At 40.2% G+C, this 25,813-nt stretch overlaps 1 protein-coding gene across 1 annotated transcript in view; it reads left to right on the top strand.

Annotated features, from left to right (window-relative positions):
* LOC121386439 (serine/threonine-protein kinase SIK3-like) overlaps positions 1–25,813 on the top strand; it is an 89,006-nt gene that overhangs the window by 26,037 nt on the left and 37,156 nt on the right. The window contains exons 2-3 of the mRNA XM_041517337.1: positions 14,258–14,374; positions 16,444–16,507. Of these exons, the coding sequence (XP_041373271.1) occupies positions 14,258–14,374; positions 16,444–16,507 (181 nt within the window). The remainder of the gene's footprint in view (positions 1–14,257; positions 14,375–16,443; positions 16,508–25,813) is intronic.

Here is a 25,813-nt window from a genome sequence, read left to right as displayed (position 1 = left end):
ACGACGCCACCGAGGCCGGTCTCTTTTGGGAAGGTACATAGATAGATGTTTGGATTCACAGAATGGTTAGTTAAAATGTACCAGTTCTGTTATGAAAAAAATACTTTACTAAAATCAAATAAACTTCTAATACATTATTTTATTGCATAAATGTACGTGTACATGTTTGTTCAAACTTTTTTTTTTCTTCTTTTTTGGGGGGGGGGGGGGGGGGGACGTTTTTTCTTTTTTTCTTTTCTCTCTCTGTTGTAAAAAAAAAAAACGTTACAAAATACAAGTTGACTCCTTATACATGTGTGTTCACAAATAATAATTTTTGGCTTTTTTTCTTCTCTTTTCTCTCTGTTTTTTGTGTGTTTGATGTATCTATACAATAGCCCACGGCCAAGTTCACCTAGAGGTAGCTACATTGTTCAAGTCAAGTTTATTTTTTTACGTATTGTATTTTCCGCTCACACAGTACCAGCCACAAAACCATTATGACTGGCGGTGTACTAAGTGACCCTTGCCTTGTACCCAATGACCCGTGGTGTTGTTAGTGACCCTGCCTGCGGCTATTCATTTATCTTGGTTTATTTTTTTTATATATGACAAGATAACTGACCTCAGTGATGCTGTGGTTAACCCATCCGTTTTGAACATACAAAATGTCGTAGGTACTCGGTAGGATTAGTAGGACCGGCTTGCACTTGGCGGGACGTAGCCCAGTAGTAAAGCGCTCGCTTGGTGCACAGTCGGGTTTAGGATCGATCCCCGTCGGTGGGCCCATTGAGCTATTTCTCGCTCCAGCCAGTGTACCATGACTGGTATATCAAAGGCTGTAGTATGTGTTATGCTGTCTGTGGGATGGTGCATATAAAAGATCCCTTGCTGCTAATCGAAAAAAGTAACCCATGAAGTGGCAACAGCAGGTTTCCTCTCTCATTATCTGTGTGATCCTTAAGCATACATGTATGTCTGATGCCGTATAACCGTAAATAAAATGTGTTGAGTGCATTGTTAAATAAAACATTTCCTTCCTTCCAATAGCTGATGATTTATAATCAATGTGCTCTAGTGGTGTTGTTAAACAAAACAAACTTTATTAAAACAAACTTGATCTTTTTGTCTCAATCAATACCCCATGGCTGATATATAAGTATCAAAGGCCATGGTATGTGTTATCATGTGTATTAAAAAATGCATTTAATAATAAAATACCCATTTTCTACCAATGGAAAAAATGTAGTGGGTTTTTTATCTCTCTGAAGACTTCTTGTCACAATTTCCAAATGACCGGCCTTGATAGTGTCATAGTTAGGCCATCGGTCTACAGACTGGTAGGTACTGAATTTGGATCCCAGTCTAGGCATGGGATTTTTAATCCAGATACAGACTCCAAACCCTGAGTGAGCAAGGCTCAATGGGTAGGTGTAAACCACTTGTACCAACCAGTGATCCATAACTGGTTCAACAAAGGCCATGGTTTGTGCTATCCTGCCTGTTGGAAGCGCAAATAAAAGATCCCTTGCTGCCTGTTGTAAAAGAGTAGCCTCTGTGGCAACAGTGGGTTTCCTTAAAAAAACCTGTCAGAATGACCATATGTTTGACGTCCAATAGCCGATGATAAGATAAAAAAATCAATGTGCTCTAGTGACGTCGTTAAATAAAACAAACTTTACTTTTTTTAACATTTTCTACTAGTACTAATGGAAGAATGTAGTGGGTTTTTTCTCTGAAGACTTCTTGTCACAATAATCAAATGTTTGACATCCAATATCTGCCAATAAACACATCAGTGTGCTCTATAATGGCAACATATTTTTTTTTTACATAATTTCCATTTCACTGTGCTTGATGAGCCTCATGGCCGACGATGCGTGACGTTGTTTTTCTATTCACGTCATCCGCTTGTTATTGTTTCTTACATGTCACGTTTACAGGTCGTTGTATCTTTTCATATCATTGATTGTCGCCCGTGTTATCGCCAGGTAATGCTTCGCTAGGTAAAGGCCTCCCAGTCTCAATGGTCTCATCCACGCTTTTGTTTTCAGTAAATATAACGTACTTGTATCGCTGCGTTCCGTACTCGGGGGACGGTGGGGGTGTTTACATATATTTCTGAAGTGAAATGTTGTTTCATTAATTATGTATTAATTATTTCTTCAGTGTCATGAGGATTGAGATATCATCATTAGGCATAATTTAGTTAGCGCCCGATTGTTTCCGACAACCGGTTTTGTGGTTGTTGTATGAGCAATAGAATTCTTTGTCTCTATAGATTGTTATTTCATTCATATAGGTGTATCTTTGTTTGAAAATCGCCTGATGTGTTCATTCATTGTGGTGTCTCATTAAATATTAAGTCATTTGTGTATGCAGTTGCATGCAATACATGCAGATACTAATGCAGTTACATGCTATATCAGCAAATAGTTGAATTTGGTGTTTATCTGGAACTAATATCATCAAATAGTTGAATTTGGTGTTTATCTGGAACTAATATCATCAAATAGTTGAATTTGGTGTTTATCTGGAACTAATATCATCAAATAGATGAATTTAGTGTTTATCTGGAACTAATATCATCAAATAGTTGAATTTGGTGTTTATCTGGAACTAATATCATCAAATAGATGAATTTGGTGTTGATATTGAAACTGATGTCAGCAAATAGTTGAATTTAGTGTTGATAATGAAACTGATATCAGCAAGTAGTTGAATTTAGTGTTGATATTGAAACTGATGTCAGCAAGTAGTTGAATTTAGTGTTGATATTGAAACTGATGTCAGCAAGTAGTTGAATTTGGTGTTGATAATGAAACTGATATCAGCAAATACTTGAATCGGGTGTTGATACTGAAACTAATATCAGCAAATAGTTGAATCTGGTGTTGATACTGAAACTGATATCAGCAAATAGTTGAATCTGGTGTTGATACTGAAACTGATATCAGCAAATAGTTGAATCTAGTGTTGATAATAAAACTGATATCAGCAAATAGTTGAATCTAGTGTTGATAATGAAACTGATATCAGCAAATAGTTGAATTTGGAGTTGATACTGAAACTGATATCAGCAAATAGTTGAATTTAGTGTTGATAATGAAACTGATATCAGCAAATAGTTGAATTTAGTGTTGATAATGAAACTGATATCAGCAAATAGTTGAATTTAGTGTTGATAATAAAATTGATATCAGCAAATAGTTGAATTGGGTGTTAATACTGAAACTAATGTCAGCAAATAGTTGAATTTGGTGTTGATCTGGAGCTACCTGCAATATTGATCAGTAAATAGTTGAATTTGGTGTTGATACTGGAGCTACATGCAATATTGATCAGTAAATAGTTGAATTTGGTGTTGATCTGGAGCTACATATAATATTGATCAGTAAATAGTTGAATTTGGTGTTGATACTGGAGCTACATGCAATATTGATCAGTAAATAGTTGAATTTGGTGTTGATCTGGAGCTACATATAATATTGATCAGTAAATAGTTGAATTTGGTGTTGATACTGAAGCTAATATTATTAAATATTCTTATTACTGTTGACACTGCAATCAATATTGACCAGTAAACAGTTGAATATGATGTTAATTCTGCAGTTAATGTCAGTTAACAGTTCAATTGGATCAATGTTCTGTGTGTGTGTGTGTGTGTGTGTGTGTGTGTGTGTGTGTGTGTTGTTAAACATTCATTCATTCATTCATTCTCTCTTCCATTTACTTTCTTTTCTTTCTTTTATTTATCTTAAAATCATTCTCAATAAATGAAGAAGAAAACCCCCCAACAAGAATGATATAAAATTAAAACAAAAACTCCATACATCGTACAGTGTACTTGTATACATGTAATCATATCTTTGTGATAAATAGAAAGAACTATTCCCAAGATGAACAAATAACATGTTTGTCTGGACCGGTGTATTTGATGAGCCTTGAGAGAGAGAGAGAGAGGGCAGTCGAACTGTCTGCAGTGTCACAATGCCTGTCACGTGTCGCAATGTGTAGTTTCTTTGTTGTGTGCAGACAGACCGATCATCCCCGGGATTACACGCAGGATGGAATTCGTCCTGTGGATTAGCACTTCACCACAGGCAGCTGTTTCATCTGTTTCACGCATTGTTGTCCACAGCAGTGAAGGGGTTAAAAGAAAGGCAGAGTTAGTAGGCATATCACCACAGGCAGCATTCATCTGTGTCACGCCTTATCCACAGCAGAGCGAGACTTTACTCAACCGACTGAGCTCTCGCCTGAGGTGCTTGCATTGCAGGATCAAACCACCTCAGTGGATTCATTCAGCTGATTGTTTTTTGTTTTTTTGTGAACCACAGTGAACCACAACTGGACAAAGGCTGTGGTATGTGCTTTCCTGTCTGTGGGCAAGTGCATATAAAAGATCCCTTGCTGCATTGTCCTTTCCTGTCCTGGATGGAGGAGCCGGTTGAGGCCGATACCTGCACCCAGGACAGTTGTGCGCTACAACAGCTTGCTCTGAATGTGCACATTAAACTCTCTGACCTGACCTAACATTAGAAAAAATGTAGCGAGTTTCCTCTGATGACTACGAGTCAGAATTACCAAATGTTTGACGTCCAATAGCCGATGATTAATTAATCAATGTGCTCTAGTGGTGACGTTAAACAAAACAATCTTGTCTGCAGCAGTGAAGGGGTTAAAGAAAGACAGAGGTAGTGGGAAAAGAGCACATTATAGTCTTAGCGAGGAAACCCGCTACATTTTTCCGTTAGTAACAAGGGATCTTTTATATGCATCATCTCATAGACAAGATAGCACATACCATGGGCTTTGATATACCGGTCGTGGTGCACAATGGAACTGGTGTATGATGCGCAGTCAGTCTGGGATCCCTATCTGAGGACAGCTGACACGATGAGTCATGGTATGTGCTATCTTGTCTGTTGTTAAACAAAACAAACTTCAGCTTTAAAACCAATGTAGGACAGAGAACAGCTGGCATGATATGGTTTTTGAGTGCTTGCTAGTTAATGGGGAAATGTAGCAGGTTTCCTCTCTAAGACTGTGTCAAAATTAGCAAATGTTTGACAAGACTGATATATCAACAGCCATGGTATGTGCTATCCTGTCTGTCAGCTATAAACGACAGTAAACAGCTGACACGTGGTTTTTAATTGCTTAATAGTTAATGGGAAAATGTAGCAGGTTTCCTCTCTAAGACTATGTGTCAGAATTACCAAATGTTTGATATGACTGATATATCAACAGCCGTGGTATGTGCTATCCTGTGTCAGCTTTAAATGACAGTGTACAGCTGACACAGAATCAAATTGTTAACGATAAGATAAGATGCTCTCTCTCTCTCTCTCTCTCTCTCTCTCTCTCTCTCTCTCTCTCTCTCTCTCTCTCTCTCTCTCTCTCTCTCTCTCTCTCTCTCTCCATGCGACGACACTGCACAGCCTGGAGATGTTTTCCTCTGATTAGGCTAATGTAAAGATCACTGTTGTGTTTACAATCCACGGCTAGGAGATCCTCCAGCGAACCAGGGAACTACAGATCTCGCCTGAGTCATTCACTGGCTGGAGATCCGCTATAATCTCGTCACCGGAGAGTCGTAAAAACGTCGCTCTGTATGTCACACGGAACACTGGTTACTGGGTCAGATTAGCTAGTCATTTATGGTTGGTTAGGTGTGTAAACCACTGGACTTGGGGCTGGTAGGTATCGGGTTCACACCCCAGTACTGGCCTCAGCAATATAGTGTGTAAACCACTGGGGCTGGTAGGTACCGGGTTCACACCCCAGTACTGGCCTCAGCAATATAGTGTGTAAACCACTGGGGCTGGTAGGTACCGGGTTCACACCCCAGTACTGGCCTCAGCAATATAGTGTGTAAACCACTGGGACTTGGGGCTGGTAGGTACTGGGTTCTCACCCCAGTACTGGCCTCAGCAATATAGTGTGTAAACCACTGGGACTTGGGGCTGGTAGATATCGGGTTGACACCCCAGTACTGGCCTCAGCAATATAGTGTGTAAACCACTGGGGCTGGTAGGTACCGGGTTCACACCCCAGTATCGGCCTCAGTACTATAATTTCATCATCGGAATCGCAAAAATATCGCTCTGCCATACAGAACACTGGTTATTGGATCAGATCAGCTATTAATATATGGTTAGGTGTGGTATACATTCGGTACCCACCGGCTTGGATAGAGTGTTTAAGCCATTGGCTAGGATGTTCTGAGTTCGCACCCTGTTGCTGGCTTCAGTAGTTAAGTTTGTAAACCAAGGGACTTGTTTTGTTTTTGTTGTTGTTTTTTTGTTTAATGACACCACTAGAGCACATTGATTTATTAATCATCGGCTATTGGATGTCAAACATATGGTCATTTTTGACAGTCATGGAGAGGAAACCCGCTACATTTTTCCATTAGTAGCAAGGGATCTTTTATATGCACCATCCCACAGACAGGATAGTACATACCACAGCCTTTGTTATACCAGTTGTGGTGCACTGGCAGTGATGAGAAATAGCCCAATGGGGCCCACCGACGGGGATTGATCCCAGACCAACTGTGCATCAAACGAGTGCTTTACCATTGGGCTAAGTGTCGCCCCTACCAAGGGACTTGAGGCTGGTATGAAAAAATGACCATATGTTTGACATCCAGTAGCCGATGATTAATAAATCAATGAGCTCTAGTGGTGTCGTTAAACAAAAACAAACTTTTTAACTGCATAAAAGACCCCTTGCTACTAATGGAAAAATGTAGCGGGTCACTCTCTAAGACTATATATCAGAATTACCAAGTGTTTGACATCCATTGGTGTGCTCTAGTAGTGTTGTTAAATAAAATAAACGTTTTAACTTAATAAAACATCCCTTGCTACTAATGGAAAAATGTAGCAGGTTTCCTTTCTATAAAACAATGTCCAAATTACCAAATAATTGACATCCAATAGTCAATGAATAATAAATCTGTGTGCTCTAGTGGTGTTGTTAAACAAAACAAACGTTTTAACTTAATAAAACATCCCTTGCTACTAATGGAAAAATGTAGCAGGTTTCCTTTCTATAAAACAATGTCCAAATTACCAAATAATTGACATCCAATAGTCAATGAATAATAAATCTGTGTGCTCTAGTGGTGTTGTTAAACAAAACAAACGTTTTAACTTAATAAAACATCCCTTGCTACTAATGGACAAATGTAGCAGGTTTCCTCTCTATAAGACTATGTCCAAATTACCAAATGCTTGACATCCAATAGCCGATTGTTAATAAGCCAGTGTGCTCTAGTGGTGTTGTTAAACAAAACAGACACTGTATGTTCTACAAGTATTGGCCTTGAGGCTATGACACAGTGTTACTGTATCTCACCCATAACTCATGAATATTCATCATCTGTGTTGTTGCAACATGTCATCTGTTTACAGTGACTAGATGTTTTATGTAAGACGTTCTCCTACAACAGCAGTGTGTGTAATAATAAAATTATTGTACCAAGTAAATAAAGAATAACAGGTTACTAACATACATGTAGGTTATTCAGGGCTGTAGGAACAATATCTGTAGTGGGAGGGGGCCACAGATCAGATTTTCAGGGCCATAGGAACAATATCTGTAGTTGGGGGGGGCACAGACTAGTGGGGGGGGGCACAGGCCAGATTTTCATAGCAGTAGACAATATATGTAGTGGGGGGCATAGTCTAGTGGGGGAACAGGCCAGATTTTCAGGGCAGTAGAAACAATATCTTTTGTGGGGGGCACATACCAGATTTTCATGGCTGTAGGAAGGATATCTAGTGGAGGGGAGGGGGCACAGACCAGATTTTCATGGATGTAGGAAGAATATCTAGTGGAGGGGAGGGGGCACAGACCAGATTTTCATGGATGTAGGAAGAATATCTGTAATGGGGGGGGGGGGCACAGTCTCTTGTAGGGGGCACATACCAGATTTTCATGGCTGTAGGAAGGATATCTGTAGTGGAGGGTGGGGGCACAGACCAGATTTTCATGGATGTAGGAAGAATATCTGTAATGGGGGGGGGGGCACAGTCTCTTGTAGGGGGCACATACCAGATTTTCATGGCTGTAGGAAGGATATCTGTAGTGGAGGGTGGGGGCACATACCAGATTTTCATGGATGTAGGAAGGATATCTGTAATGGGGGGGGGGGGGCACAGTCTCTTGTAGGGGGCACATACCAGATTTTCATGGCTGTAGGAAGGATATCTGGGGGGGGGGCACAGTCTCTTGTAGGTGGCACAGACCAAATGTTTTACATTATTGATATAGAAAGAACAAAGGAATGAATTATTTAATGACACATTCAGCACACATTACTTACAGTTCTAAGACTACATGTATATGTCAGAATTATCAAATGTTTGATATTCAGTAGCCGATGATCAATTAATCAATGTGCTCTAGTGGTGTCGTTAAACAAAACAAACTTTGAATTGTAAGACTACATCAGAATTACCAAAAGTTTGACATCCAATAACCAATGATGAATTAATCAGTGTGCTCTAGTGGTGTTGTTAGACAAAACAAACTTTGAATTCTAAGACTATACATAAAAATTATCAAAAGTTTGACATTCAGTAGCCGATGATTAATTAATCAATGTGCTCTAGTGGTTTCGTTAAACAAAACAATATATTCCTTTCTAATATAAATTATTGACACTTGCACATTGTAGTTGGGTCTCCGAGACATTGGGAGATTTGTTCCGTATCTGCTGACATAATACAATGCATCTGTCTTACATAGACTGGCCTCGGTGGCGTTGTGGTTAGGCCATCGGTCTACATGCAGGCTGGTAGGTACTGTGTTCGGACTCCAAACCCTGAGTGAGTGCTCCGCAAGGCTTAATGGGTAGGTGTAAACCACTTGCACCGACCAGTGATCCATAACTGGTTCAACAAAGGCCATGGTTTGTGCTATCCTGCCTGTGGGAAGCGCAAATAAAAGATCCCTTGCTGCCTGTTGTAAAAGAGTAGCCTATGTGGCAACAGCAGGTTTCCTCTAAAAAAAACTGTGTCAGAATGACCATATGTTTGACGTCCAATAGCCGATGATAAGATAAAAAAATCAATGTGCTCTAGTGGCGTCGTTAAATAAAACTAACTTTTTTCTTTTTTTACTGACATCATATAATGTATCTGTCTTGCATAGCCTTGAATTGGAGAAACAGGAATCAATCAACACTTTGCTTCATATTACCTTAAACCAGAGTATTGCATTTGTGACTAATAATAATATATTTCCCTGTGCATTGATCGAAATTGAAACTCGACTGTGACGCATAAACTGCACTGTTAATCCTTTAGTAGTTACGGATTGCGTAAGACCATTTCATTCCAATAAAGCAAACGAAATTTAAGCAATATTTTTTGTTAGATGTTTTTTTTTTTTGTTGGATACAATATTTAAGTTTTTCAGTTATTATTAAAAGCAGGCTATCTCATGGTCCATTCCTTGACGTGGTGAGGTAGCTTGCATGTCTCAGTGACTCGGAGAGCTATGCCAGCTGGAGCATCAGCTCCTGGTAGGGTCACCCAAGCTGGACTGGTCAAAGGGTAGAGACTAGACTAATATGGACCGGACAGACAACTGTCTAGGAGAAGCAAACTCCAAAATCAAAACTGGGCTGGAGAGGCTCAGAATCCTAAAAGTCAAACCAAGTTCACTGAAGTCAGAGTACAGAAGCTATGCATAAGCATTAGCGTGAAACCAAAAGGAAATGTCTGTACATAAAAAGAAAGAAAGAAATGTTTTATTTAACGATGCACTCAACACATTTTTTTATTTACGGTTATATGGCGTCAGACATATGGTTAATGACCACACAGATTTTGAGAGGAAACCCGCTGTCGCCACTACATGGGCTATTCTTCCGATTAGCAGCAAGGGATCTTTTATTTGGGCTTCCCACAGGCAGGATAGCACAAACCATGGCCTTTGTTGAACCAGTTATGGATCACTGGTCTGTGTAAGTGGTTTACACCTACCCATTGAGCCTTGCGGAGCACTCACTCAGGGTTTGGAGTCGGTATCTGGATTAAAAATCCCATGCCTCGACTGGGATCCGAACCCAGTACCTACCAGCCTGTACACCGATGGCCTAACTACGACACCACCGAGGTCGGTTGTCTGTACATGCACCAAGCTCTATGATCATGATTAAAGGCAGGAGTGCTAGAGTGTATTGTCATGTATAGAAAGGATAATTATGTGCATGCACTGTATAGAACTAAATTAAATTTGAAGTAACAGTTTGTGCAGTTTGTTACTTTTATACATGTACATGTATCAATAAATTTGCCAAAAAAAAAAAGAAAAGATTATGTTGTAAATTTTGTTTAATATTTGCATGATGACTAAAAGTTAATTAGGTTACATTCAATGAAAGTTAAAGTTTGTTTTGTTTAACAACACCACTAGAGCATATTGATTAATTAATCATCGGCTATTGGATGTCAAATATTTGGTAATTCTGACTCATAGTCATCAGAGGAAACACGCTACATTTTGCAAGAAAGCACATACCACAGCCTTTGACCAGTTGTGGTGCATTTATTGGAACCAGACAAAAAAACCAATCAGCTGAATGGATCCACAACATCCTACGATGCAAGCACCTCAAGCGAGCACTCAACCCACAGGGCTAAATCCTGCCCAAAAATGAATGAAAGACATGTGATTGGCTGCTCCTAGGTTACATCTCCTTGGTTACATAGGTTATTACCCGGTTGCCATTCACCTTACCCACCCCACTCCCCCATTTTCAATATGAGTGTCACATTACCGTCAAGAAATTTTTCTATTTTACTTTAATCCTACAGGAATCGGTTCGATAGCACCAAAACCAACCCTCACCTGCTTGTGCTTGGACCCCCCCCCCCCCCCCCCCCTATGTCAAACGGAAGAGCTGGCATAAGCTGGCACCCGCTTTGTCTGAATGTGCCTGTTAAACCCTATGACCTGACCTGACCTGACCTGACCTGCCACAGTCATACCACATGTAAAAATACACAATCAGAATTGATTGCTCTGTGATGTCTAAGTTCCCTTGAGAGAGAGAGAGAGAGAGAGAGAGAGAGAGAGAGAGAGAGAGAGAGAGAGAGAGAGAGAGAGAGAGAGAGAGAGTACCCTTTTAACATGCCCCTATACCACCAGAAGTTTGTTTTGTTTATCGACACCACTAGAGCACATTGATTTAATCATCGGTTATTGGATGTCAAAGATTTGGTCAATTTGACACAGTCATAGAGAGGAAACCCACTACATTTTTCCACTAGTAGCAAGGGTTCTTTTATATGCACCATCCTACAGACAGGATAGCATATACCATGGCTTTTGATATACCAGTCGTGGTGCACTGGCTAGAGCGAGAAATAGCCCAATAGGCCCACTGACGGGGATCGATCCTAGACAGACCACACATCAAGCGAGCGCTTAACCACTGAGCTATGTCCCGCCCTCCTACACCACTAAGGTTTCGGACATGTCCATCCCAGGTCCGGCCTCTGGATAGTCAGCGATCTGATCCGGGACAGAGTCCCCCTGAAGTGAGTGAAATCGCACGCCTTTTTGCATAACCAAAACCGTTCTAATGCCAAAACAAAAAGGTTACAAAAAAATAAATGTGTCAAATTAACATATTTGAGTATAAATACAAGGCATACTTCAACAATAAAACTTGTAAAATAATCCCCAAAACGGTAATATTTTTGGGTGAAATTTTTTTACCCTCTTATAAGTCTCTTATAGGCGACAGATATACGGTAATTGCTCTGTGATGCATACATGTAAGTTAGCTACAAGTGCAAGGCCTGTACATGAGGTTTAGTTAAATGGGCATTTAAATTTGTTTTAAACCTGATGTTTTGAGGATATGTAAGAAATAGAATACTTGCCTGGGTCAAAGTTGGAGGTGCACCAAACTGTTGATAGAGCAGTTAATTCATTTAATACCATAAGTCCTGTCATTGGTGATGAATGTGAGTGTGTTGGTTGTAAGAAATGTTTAGTTTCATCTGGGCAAAAAATGTATGCAATTTTATTTCATCTTAATACCACTGTGTCAAGTAGCCTTGTGCTTGAAACATGTATGGGATACCTGTTAAAAAAAGTATTCCAATTTTGTGCGGAACCAGGGTAGTTATAGACTCTACCCGTTATCTCAGAAATGAGCAGATTGAACCCAAATTTTGTCTGATTCACTTTAAGGGTTAGAGGTGGTAGTGTTTATATCCGTGGTGTATACGTCAATTGATGCACAGCAGGTAGGAGTTTTAACCACATACATATGTTACTATTGTCGGATATGGGATTTGATTTGGTGGTATACACCCTACATTCATATGTCTGTTAGATGTATCTTAGAAGGGGCAGGACGTAGCTCAGTGGCAAAGCATTCGCTTGATGCACGGTCGGTCTGGTATCGATCCCCGTTGGTGGACCCATTGAGCTATTTTTCATTCCAGCCAGTGCTCCACAACTGGTGTAATAAAGGCTGTGGTATGTACTATCCTTTTTGTGGGATGGTACATATAAAAGATCCTTTGCTGCTAATCGAAAGGAGTAGTGGTGACAGCGGGTTTCCTCTCTCAATAACTGTGTGGTCTTTAACCGTATGTCAGATGTCATATAACTGTAAATAAAATGTGTTGAGTGCGTCGTTAAATAAAACATTTCCTTCCTTCCGTATATTAAAACTCGCTTAAAAAAACTGTCAACTTGCTTTCATTTGTTAGGTATGTTTCTACACAACTTGTAAGATAAATACACGTAGTAGCTAATGGCCACTCATGTAGTATCCATGATATCCTATTCACATTTTTATCTCTAGATACATTTTAGAAACAACTTGCAACAAGTTCAGTGAAACCCCTCAAAACCGGACCCTCAGTAAACCGGAATTCCCTCAAAACCGGACCCTCAGTAAACCAGAATTCCCTCAAAACCGGACATTATTCACAGTCCCGTGATTTTAACACTAAAATTTACCCCTCTAAACTGCACCGGACGAAATTATCTGATACTATTGTGTCCTGTAATGCAAATTTTATCTCAGAAAACCAGACGGTCACACCGACGTCAATCATTACTGCATTACTTATACTTTGAATACCCACTCAGTCGATAACGTGATTGCGTACGCAGAGCTAATTACTTGTGCGCTTGCTGCAGTATCGCTGTTGTGCAGTTGACAAGTACCAATTAAGGGATTAATTAACAGCTTTGATGTTTAAATAACAGGAGGAAACACATGTACTCCCTTTATTCTCAGCTCGATTGTTACAAAGTTAGATTAACTTACGAATTTGATTGAGCTCCTTTTCATAGCCTACTTGTACGTCTCACGTTTACCGCAATGAACGGCAAAGCAACTAGGAATTTAATTAATTTTTCCAATTGTTTGAACCCTTTTTTGTTGTTGTTTTGGGGTTTTTTTATCTTTGCAAAGTTTATTCAACAAAATAAAGACTAACCAAGAGTGTTTTATTTTAGTATCTACTTTGGACATGTCGCCATGTTGAATTATCACTTGATGATAACTTAAAATAATTCGAAAGTTCGAAAGTGTATCTGTTTTATTGGCAGTTTTATTAGTTACTATATCATTAGAGAACACCAACCAACCAACAAACGGTTTACCTCAATACTGAAACCTCTGTAAACTGGATATTCCTCAAAACAGGACTTTTTCCTTAATCCCATGGCTATCCGGTTTTGTGGGGTTTCACTGTAGATTCAGGGATTTATACAGGATTATTCACCAGGGTCCCATGTTTGTGTACGATGGGATTGGGTCTTTACGGTTCATTTTAGGGGTGGGACGTAGCCTAGTGGTATAGCGCTCGCTTGATGTGCGGTCGGTTTGGAGATTGATCACTACCAGTGGGCCCACTGGGTTATTTCTCCTCACAGCCAGTGCAGGATAGCACACACCATGGCCTTTGATATACCAGTCATACATAGTACTGGTGTCAGTTGGCCCAATTGGCCATTTCTCATTCCATTCAGTGCACCATGACTGGTATATCACAGGCTGTGGTATGTGCTGTCCTGTCTGTGGGATGGTGCATGTAAAAGATCCCTTGCTATTAATGGAAAACAATTTTCTCTAAGACTATATGTCAGAATTACCAAATGTTTGACATCCAATATCCGATGATTAATAAATCAATGTGCTGTAGTGGCGTCATTAAACAAAACAAAAGTTTTTTTAATTGTTCATTTTTTTAAATATTTATTTTTTTATTTTTTTATTTTGCAGGTCGCCATTAAGATTATAGACAAGACACAACTAGCTGATGATAACTTAAAGAAAATATTCCGTGAAATAGAAATAATGAAATTATTACGACATCCGCATATAGTGCGATTATACCAGGTGAGTGGCATTCCGATGATATTTGGATCAATTAAATTATCATTACTCACTTCTCCTAGGGGGCCGGACATAGCCCAGTGGTAAAGCACTTGCTCCATGTGCAGTCGGTCTGGGATCGATCCCCATTAGTGGGCTGTTCCTCATTCCAGCCAGTGCACCACGACTGGTATATATCAAAGGCTGTGGTATGTACTAACCTGTCTGTTGGATGGTGCATGTAAAAGAACCCTTGCTGCTAATCGAAAAGAGTAACCCATGAAGTGGCGACAGCGGGTTTCCTCTCTCTTAATATCTGTGTTGTCCTTAACCATATGTCCGACACCATATATCCATAAATAAAATGTGTTGAAAGCATCGTTAAATAACACATTTATTTATTTATTTATTTATTTCACTTCTGTGTAGAGTTGTTTCCCTTTTTGACCTCACCTTGACGAAGTTGGAAGTTGAGATGTGGTCACAGACCACAATTATTTACACTATGTGTTTCTATATAGCGTTTGTGGTGATAACATTTTTATTAATATCAGCAGGCCCATGGAATTGTTTATGTACTTTTGCCTGCCTGAGGGCAACATACCCTGAAAAGGACAACCCCTGTTGTCCAGCTCTTTCTCCCAGGATATTGATTTAAACAAACACACCCACTAAACTTGGCCCGAGTACACCCATTTTACACAAAAAGCACTACTTTTGCATGGGCCGGAATTACCACAAAAACGTCTTCAATGTCAACATGTCTAATAGTTGCTACTACAAAGCTGTCAGTCAAACAGCAGACTACTTGTGCGGACATATTTCCGGTTTTTGGTCAAATTTGGTCTGATTTGAGGCCATACGTGTAAAGTTTTTCCAAAGGCAATGGCATTGACTTTTACATTTAGTTCCAGCATTAATTTTTATTTTAACGTTTATTTAGTTTATGTATGTCCTAGATCACTAAAACTTGGTTTGTAGTTGCATCTATGAATGGTCATCTTAGTGCATGTTAGACAATTTAAAAACACATTAATTTTTTTTCAAGCTCATTTTCACTTGTCAGAACAAATAAATGGACAAGTGTTTATTTCAAACACTTGGGTATACATGGATTATTATTTAAAATATAATAAAAAAAAGAAAGATCAACCTTATAAAATATACTCTTCTGAAAATAAGTGTTTTCCCATGGAGTCGTTCGGATTCCGTATTGATCCCATGAATTTCTTGACCAGGACTGGACTGTAAAAACAAAATGGGACTCGCCTCTGTGACCATTCCGTTATAGAATTTGGTTTTTTAAATGCAATTTAAGCTATTTGTCATCAATATATTCACAAAATAAGTACACTGTTCGAGCCCGATGGCCAGTGGGGAAAACAAAATCAACTGCCATAGCGATTGTGTTGCTGATTGTGAACCCTTAAAACTGTCTTTTGAGTTTTAGCAAACAAACTTCATCTTCATAGCTCCCATTTTTGTAGTCCGGGGGGGAGATGGGGGGGGGGGGCTGTTTTTTGTCCAAATTAAACAAAACTGCCCGAATCTAGATAACAATGTGTTTTTTTCTGTTAGCATTACAGCCAAACAGCTATATAGGGTTACAAATTAATAGCTGTGCACATTTATACATGGATTACAACTAATTTTGCAAGTATAATGATGGAAATACATGGTAAAAAGGCTTCAGTTTAGCACATTTTGCCCAAATATCTCTATCACATTTGCCCGAATTTGAGGATTTGCTCCAGCACTAGGTGAGGGGGGCAGTTGCCCTCCACCCTGCCCCCTGTCTCACCATGTGTGTATTTTAAGAACCAATACACATCCATGTAAAGTTAATAATTCTTAAACTCAAATATATTTTATTAACACTCCCCTGCTTAATTTCGTTCATCCGAAAACACATAAAACTATTTCTAAATTGGCAGTATAAAGGGTATTTGCCTTGTAAGAGGCCTACTGTTTTTTCCAGGGCATATTGCAAGTACAATGAAGTAATAACGGAACATAATGACGATCTGATATTTTCTCTTTCTCTCACGATCTGATATTTTCTCTTTTTCTCACTGACATGTTTGTGTTTTCAGGTGATGGAGACCGAACGGATGTTATATTTAGTAACAGAGTACGCCTCGGGAGGTGAAATATTTGGTGAGTGCTTCGATATTACACAGCCGTATAGTCTCTAATGAGCTCTTCTGATTGGCTGACGTCCTCTCGTCTTGGAGGGGCACAATGTGTTTCAGTGGTAGAGTGCTTGCCTGAGGTGCGATGGGTCGTAGGGTCAATGCCAATCAATGAACTAACCAATGGTGCATCAAAGGTTGTGGTATGTACTATCCTGCCTATGGGAAAGTGCATATAAGATATCCCTTGCTGCTTTTTTGGTAGAAGTAGCCTGTGTGTGTGCAGCAGTTCACTCTCTTTCTGTGTCTCTCTGTCTCTGTCTCTGTCTCTGGTCTCTGTTGTTTTGTTTCTCTCTCTCTCTCTCTCTCTCTCTCTCTCTCTCTCTCTCTCTCTCTCTCTCTCTCTCTCTCTCTCTCTCTCTCTCTCTCTCTCATACAGATTTCACATGGGCATGTAATTAAAAATGTGCTGAGGTGTCATTAAACATATATTCCTGCTCTTCCCTCATTTAAAACGTTTCTTCTATCTACGCAAATAATTCTTATCCAGGAGCAAAATTCTTCTGTTGGTAAAGTCTCAGAACTGTGGCAATTCATTTCGCAGCTACGACAGTTGCCGTCGGTGACACCATTAATTTCAAGCCCTGTAGCTTTAAAATTGATCTTCAGTGGAAATAAACCGACTTGTTTACATGTTTGAAATAGCGTTTTTATCAGCAGCGACTGATACTACTTCATGATGATATGGTATTATTTCAGGCGTTTTTAACTGACAGTTAAGAGTATTTAGATCTGTGGTTATTAAGCAGGTCAAGTGGTTAGGGTTATCAAGTTTTAAAACACCTGAGATCAGTGGCCTGTCGCTACATATTAGTCCATCTTTGTTCTACACTGTATTTTAACCCTTTGGGGTGGGATGTAGCCCAGTGGTAAAGCACTTGCCCGGTGCGCGGTCAGTCTAGAATTTATCAGTGGGCCCAGTGGGTTATTTCCCGTTCCAACCAGAGGGCAGGACGTAGTCCAGTGGTAAAGCACTCGCCTGATGCGCAGTCAGTCTAGGATCGATCCCCACTGGTGGCCCATTAGGCTATTTCTCGTTACAGCCAGTGCACCACGACTGGTATATTAAAGGCCGTGGTATGTGTATCCTGTCTGGAATGGTGTTTATAAAATTCAATTGATACTAATGGATAAATTTATGTGTAGTCTGTCTAGGATCAATCCTCCGTCAGTGCACCCATTTGGGCTAGTTCTTGTTTCTGCTTCACGCCTGGGCCCGTAATTAAAAAACTTTTAAAGGGACACACCCTAGTTACGGCTAGTTGTTAACCATTACGGCATTGTTTTTCGCTATTAAACCCATTTTTTCACAAATAAAATTGCACTTTAATTACCGTTTATTATTTAGAATATACATTTCCATTCACCTGAAGTGTTTTTTGGTAATCCTGGTAATCCTGGTGTTTGTAATACCACAAAATGCATTTTTCGTATTTCTGAAAAACGGGCGCATGTTTGAGAGAAAAAATGTTGAGCAGACAAGGTCTAATCTATTTTTAAACGGGATATTTCCATTTCAATGTCACAGACGTTGGTATACCACATGACCGTTATCATTTTGGTTCGGTTTGTTTTCTCGTGCACGGTTCGCGCAATCAACATCCGATTTGTTGTTGTTCATTTGTGAGATTTTTCTTCACAGTTCGTGAACATTTACAGTAACAATAAAGTTCAGACAAGTAAGTATCTCAATACAAAATGTTACAAACCCTTAAAACCAATAATTTTGCTATGTCCTACGATATCTGGAGAGGGGATACAACCAGGACAGAACAGTTGGAACTTGTCCAGGAGAGGTGAAAAGAACGCACCCCAAGTCTGTGAAATTTGTCGTGATGTAGACATTGTTGTGCTTCGAGCGACATCTACCGGTGATATCAGAATACAAACTTTCAAAATTATTTCAAACAATTGGGACATGGGGATTCCCATGGTATTTATCGATATAAAACCTGCTTTTTCACTCCATTTGATAAAAACGTGATCTAAGTGTGTTACAGGTTTGTAGATTAACCAAATTATAATTTATTTTCTCTGGATGGAACTAGGGTGTGCGGCTTTAAAGTCCACACTCAATCTCTAATGACATCACATGCATATATGTATGGCGTTTCCATGACGTTTATATCTCAGACTCTTATTAGAAAGAAAGAGAGAAAGAAAGAAAGAAATGTTTAATTTAACGACGCACTCAACACATTTTATTTACGGTTATATGGCGTCAGACATATGGTTAAGGACCACACAGATTTTGAGAGGAAACCTGCTGTCGCCACTACATGGGCTACTCTTTCCGATTAGCAGCAAGGGATCTTTTATTTGCACTTCCCACAGGCAGGATAGCACAAACTATGGCCTTTGTTGAACCAGGTATGGAACACTGGTCGGTGCAAGTGGTTTACACCTACCCATTGGGCCTTGTGGAACACTCACTCAGGGTTTGGAGTCGGTATCTGGATTAAAAATCCCATGCCTCGACTGGGATCCGAACCCAGTACCTACCAGCATGTAGACCGATGGCCTAACCAGGATGCCACCGAGGCCGGTCAGACTCTATTAGTCTTCAGTCTAGACTATAAATGTTTTATAAGCACCAGGCCCGGTGTAACAAAGCTTATGCATATACAAGATTCCTTTCTAAGACTTGCCCAATGTTTGACATCCAGTAGCCGATGATTAATAAATCGGTGTGCTCCAGTGGTGTCGTTAAACAAAACAAACTTTCTTTCTTTCTGATTGTTTTTTTTTCTCATTCCAACCAGTGCACCACAACTAGTCGCAAGCCATGGTATGTGCTTTCCCGTATATGGGAAAGTGCATATAAAAGATCCCTTGCTGCTAATGGAAAAATGTAGCAAGTTTTCTCTTTAAGAATACCTGTCAAAATTACTGAATGAAAAAAATTAGTTTGTTTTATTTAACAACGCCACTAGAGCACATTGATTTTTTTTGTCTTATCATCGGCTATTGGACGTCAAACATATGGTCATTCTGACACTGTTTTTAGAGGAAACCCGCTGTCACCACATAGGCTACTCTTTTACGACAGACAGCAAGGGATCTTTTATTTGCACTTCCTACAGGCAGGATAGCACAAACCATGGCCTTTGTTGAACCAGTTATGGATCACTGGTCGGTGCAAGTGGTTTACACCTACCCATTGGGCCTTGTGGAACACTCACTCAGGGTTTGGAGTCGGTATCTGGATTAAAAATCCCATGCCTCGACTGGGATCCGAACCCAGTACCTACCAGCATGTAGACCGATGGCCTAACCAGGATGCCACCGAGGCCGGTCAGACTCTATTAGTCTTCAGTCTAGACTATAAATGTTTTATAAGCACCAGGCCCGGTGTAACAAAGCTTATGGTATGTACTATCCTGTTTGAGATGATGCATATAAAAGATGTCTTGCTGCAAATAGGAATAATTAGCCCATGGTATGGTGGCAGCTGGTTTCCTCTCTCATTATGATATTTCTGTGGTCCTTTGCCATACTTATACATGTATGTCTGATGCCATATTTACTCTAATTACTGTGTTCAGTGCATTGTTAAATGAAACATTCCATCTTCATTTAGTATCCTTAATTTATGGGTTATAATTTGGTTGGTACATTGCATATTATATTTTCAGCCACATACATGTATGTTAACATTGTTGCATATGGAATTGTATTTGGTACAGGGACACATTTAAGGTTACACACCACCATTAATTACTCCATGCAGTTCAATACAATTTCTGTCAGAATATATCCTGTGAAAAAAATACAGCACTGTCGAGAGGGTTGTGTGACTAGTAATTTTAGGGAGTGGTCTCAACTGACAAGTACTGTGTAAAACAATCAACATAGGTCGACCACGAAAATCATCAGTTAACAGCCCTCATGCTTGAGCACTGCCTCGTGTTGTTGTTATACAAACTTGTGGCACTATACCACTCGCACAGTTGTTATCAGTTAGTAAGTGCATATAATCAATGTGTTATTTAAATACTACAGAGGTCAACCTATGTGTAATCATCAAAGAAAGATTTCAAAAAGCATATCAGAATTTGGTAGTATTTTTTTAGTGAGGAACTATAGTAGAATCTCATTGGCTCGAACGCCCAAGAGTCGAACCTACCGGTATTCTCGAGCCAAGAACAAAGTCCCGATTTTTCTCTCTATTAAACCCCTTTATTTTGGTGCTGATTGGTTGAATACAAACAATAGGGTCAAACAGATGCTTTCTCTCGAACCAGTTTATTGGTCTGAACTGTAAAATTAAACATATTTAGCTCGAACGGCTACATCTATCCGAAGAAATATAAAAAATAATTTACGTATAATATTTTCGTCGACCTTTTCACGCTTATCGTGTTGTTTATTTAGCACCTGTCGGTAATTATCTTTCAGGTACAGACAATTGTAATGCAGTAATCATTAGATGAATGAACCTTGCAAGTGAAATCCAATCAACGTATGAGTCAATCGGACCACCTCACCCAGCCGGTTTTAGGGAAACATTGCGACATTGTCCGATTGATTTCTGTGTTACAGAAGCACCTGACAACGGCCGAATGCATGGTTCGAACTATCCGATGGGTCGAACAGACTTTGATGCACCGACAGTGTTCGAGCCAATGAGATTCTACTGTATTTACTAAACCTAACTATATTAAGCTGCTATAGCATTCATTTTCACTTCAACTTTATTTTCGTGCTTATATCCAATTATGGTTCAAGCACGCTGTCCTGGGCACACATCTCGGCTGTCTGGGCTGTCTGTCCAGTCTGTCCAGGACAGTGGGTTAGTTGTTAGTTGGTTAGTGAGAGAGAAGAGGGTATAGTGGCTTTACACCTACCCATTGAGCCCTTAAGAGCTCGCTGTAGGTTGGAGCCGGTACCGAGCTGCGAACCCTGTACCTACCAGCCTGTAGTCCAATGGCTTTACCTCTGCATCACTGAGACTACAGCAAGTAACCACACGACAAATGGTGGTGTGTCACCTTTACAGACAACATCACAGATTAATTACAGTCAAACCTGTACACCTGCCTTAAGCGTCCACTTTTTCCCTCCCAAACGATTTATAATGTAAATGCACTTGTAATAAGCGGTCACCTGTCTAACGTGGCCACCTAAATCGGATCCCAAATCGCAAAAATTCCTGTATTAAGCGGCCACAGTAAAGTTTTACTCTTATATAAAAGAGATATTTTAACAACAAGGTGCATCAAATAACTGATCTTCACATCTTCAGGAATACTAGTACGCATTCAGTCCCGATATCATCTACTGTATATCAGTTAAGAAAGTATGACTCTATAAAGCATCAAATTGCCTCTGGGCAGGCTATGCTTGACAGTTTGTAGATCCACATACTATGACAATACACTGCATGACGTAGGAATTAAATAATTAAATGGAAAAAGAAAACAAACTTGTTGAGAACGGTTAATTTAATACATGCCATTTGCATTATTTCTGAAGGAGACAACATGTCAAAAGTTGATTTATATAGTACATGTAGTACAGACGTTAAACCAGAAACAACAACAACTGTTTTAAAGACTATATGTAACAACCTGTACTCAGCGGCCACTTTTCAGTGTTCGAGATTAACAGTATCCCAATATCCCGGGGATACCAGAATTTAATTTTGGATACCAGACTTCAAGAACCCAGTATCCCACCGGGATACCATATAATACTAAATTCTCAGGTGGGATACCAGATTTTGAAATGTTAGTATCCAACTGGGATACTGCCCCAAAATTTTAATCTCGAACACTGCTTTTATCTACTCCCTTGTTTGACTGCTTAAGACAGGTTTAACTGTATATTGTTTTGGAAAGGGTTTTACGTAACAAGCTACTTGTGTAAACAACGTGCTACTTGTGTCAACAATGTGCTACTTCAAAACATAACAAGCCTGCTGCAACAGGTGGGCATTTGAAAAGTGATCTATAGTGAAAGAAGAAAGAATTAATAATCCTACGACCTTATTAATACAAAACCGGCCTTGGTGGCGTCGTGGTTAGGCCATCGGTCTACAGGCTGGTAGATACTGGGTTCGGATCCCAGTCGAGGCATGGGATTTTTAATCCAGATACCGACTCCAAACCCTGAGTGAGTGCTCCGCAAGGCTCAATGGGTAGGTGTAAACCACTTGCACCAACCAGTGATCCATAACTGGTTCAACAAAGGCCATGGTTTGTGCTATCCTGCCTGTGGGAAGCGCAAATAAAAGATCCCTTGCTGCCAATCGGAAGAGTAGCCCATGTAGTGGCGACAGCGGGTTTCCTCTCAAAATCTGTGTGGTCCTTAACCATATGTCTGACGCCATATAACCGTAAATAAAATGTCTGAGTGCGTCGTTAAATAAAACATATCTTTCTTATAAACAAGGAATTGGTGGCGTCGTGGTGGCCATCGTCTAAAGGCTGGTAGGTACAGGGTTCGGATCCCAGTCAAGGCATGGGATTTTTAATCCAGATACCGACTCCAAACCCTGAGTGAGTGCTCCGCAAGGCTCAATAGGTAAGTGTAAACCACTTACACCAACCAGTGATCTATAACTGGTTCAACAAAGGCCATGGTTTGTGCTATCCTGCCTGTGGGAAGCGCAAATAAAAGATCCCTTGCTGCCAATCGGAAGAGTAGCCCATGTAGTGGCGATAGCGGGTTTCCTCTAAAAATATGTGTTGTCCTTAACCATAATATGTCTGACGCCATATAACCATAAATAAAATGTGTTGAGTGCGTCGTTAAATAAAACATTTCTTTCTTTAATTCTAACAGTGAAACTGATAACATTACGCTTAAATGGTAAATATAACACGAGATGAGATATAGATCATATTTGACAAAAAACTGAGTGCTCCGCAAGATTCAGTGGGTAGGTGTAAACCACTTGCACCGACCAGTGATCCATAACTGGTTCAACAAAGGCCATGGTTTGTGTTTTCCTGCCTGTGGGAAGCACAAATAAAAGATCCCTTGCTGCTAATCGGAAGAGTAGCCCATGTAGTGGCGACAGCGGGTTTCCTCTCAAAATCTGTGTGGTCCTTAACCATATGTCTGACGCCATATAACCGTAAATAAAATGTGTTGAGTGCGTCGTTAAATAAACCATTTCTTTCTTGCTTTCTTTATTAATACAGTGAAACCTCTCAAAACTGGACCCTCTGTAAACCGGACATTCCATTAAAAAACCGGATGTTTTTCACAGCCCTTTTTTAAATATCTGTGCAGAAGACAACCTCTCTGAACCGGATACCTCTTAAAACCGGACTTTTTACTTGGACCCAAGGGACCGCCTCGGCGGCGTCGTGGTTAGGCCATCGGTCTACAGGCTGGTAGGTACTGGGTTCGGATCCCAGTCGGGCCTTAGGATTTTTAATCCAGATACCGACTCCAAACCCTGAGTGAGTGCTCCGCAAGGCTCAATAGGTAAGTGTAAACCACTTGCACCAACCAGTGATCTATAACTGGTTCAACAAAGACCATGGTTTGTGCTATCCTGTCTGTGGGATGGTGCATATAAAATATCCCTTACTGCTAATTGGAAAGAGTAGCCCATGAAGTGGCGACAGCAGTTTTGCTCTCAAAATCTGTGTGGTCCTTAACCATATGTCTGACGCCAAATAACCGTAAATAAAATGTTTTGAGTGCGTCGTTAAATAAAACATTTCTTTCTTTCTTTGGACCCGAGGGTGTCCGGTTTAAAAGAGTTTCACTATATCTTTTTGGACGAATAAAAGATGAAAAGACCCAGCTGTCCGGATAGTATAATACATTATAGTGTATTTAGTTGTAGTCGGTTAAACATAACCTTTGGAAAGAAGTCGTCCAGTATTGCATAAACAATAGATATATGTTTGTAGTACATGGGTTGGGTCACGCAGGTATACGTGCCTTCGTAAGCATCTGTGCTGACTTAAGTTTCACACCAGTGAAAATACGTGTATGTTGTCAGCTGTTATGACCCATTCGGCTATTTCTCATTCCAACCAGTGCTCCACAAAGGCCGTGGTATGTTCTGTCCTGTCTGTGGGTTGGTGCATATAAAAGATCCCTTGCTGCTAATCGAAAAGAGTAGCCCATGAAGTCAGTTAAACGTAACCTTTGGAAAGAAGTCATCCAGTATTGCATAAACAATAGATATATGTTTGTAGTACATGGGTTGGGTCACGCAGGTATACGTGCCTTCGTAAGCGTCTGTGCTGTCTTGTTCCAGCCAGTGCTCCACAAAGGCCATGGTCATAAATTAAAATATGTTTTTGTGTTATTAAACATGCATTCTTTCCTTCTTCTTTATCTTTCCTGAGGTTTAGACATTGGCAGGACCCAGTTACGTATTAATTGAAGGAGCCAGTTATATGTCAAGTCATCTTTCAGCTGGGCGAGGGGGGAATGAACGCATAATGTTCTGTGTTGCTGTGCACTTACCCACCCCACCAATATGACATGCTCATAAACAAACATTCCTTTCCTTCCCAGTTACATATTAACTGAAGGAACTGAAGGGGGGGGGGGGGTAGGGAGCATAATGTTCTGCATTGCTGTACACTCCGCTCATCCCACTCCTGACACCAACACAACATGTTTTTAAACAAACATTCCTTTCCTTTCTTTCCCAGTTACATATTAACTGAAGGGGGGGGGGGGGGTAAGGGGCATAATGTTTTGCATTGCTGTGCACTCCCCTCATTCCACTCCTGACACCAACACAGCATGTTCTTAAACAAACATTCCTTTCCTTTCCTTCCCAGTTACATATTAACTGAAGGAACTGGGGGGGGGGGGGGGGATGGGGAAGCATAATGTTCTGCATTGCTGTGCATATTAACTGAAGGGGGTAGGGGATGGGGAAGCATAATGTTCTGAGTTGCTGTGCACTCCCCTCATTCCACTCCTGACACCAACACAGCATGTTCTTAAACAAACATTCCTTTCCTTTCCTTCCCTGTTACATATTAACTGAAGGAACTGGGGGGGGGGGGGGTAGGGAGCATAATGTTCTGCATTGCTGTACACTCCGCTCATCCCACTCCTGACACCAACACAACATGTTTTTAAACAAACATTCCTTTCCTTTCCTTCCCAGTTACATATTAACTGAAGGGGGGGGGGGGGTAAGGGGCATAATGTTTTGCATTGCTTTGCACTCCCCTCATTCCACTCCTGACACCAGCACAACATGTTCTTAAACAAACATTCCTTTCCTTTCCTTCCCAGTTACATATTAACTGAAGGAACTGGGGGGGGGGTGGGGAAGCATAAT

Source organism: Gigantopelta aegis, chromosome 12, assembly GCF_016097555.1.
Source record: "Gigantopelta aegis isolate Gae_Host chromosome 12, Gae_host_genome, whole genome shotgun sequence".
In the NCBI taxonomy this organism is placed as follows: Eukaryota; Metazoa; Mollusca; class Gastropoda; order Neomphalida; family Peltospiridae; genus Gigantopelta; species Gigantopelta aegis.
The sequence above is the reverse complement of the archived record's forward strand: the minus strand, read 5'-3'. Positions and strand labels throughout refer to the sequence as shown.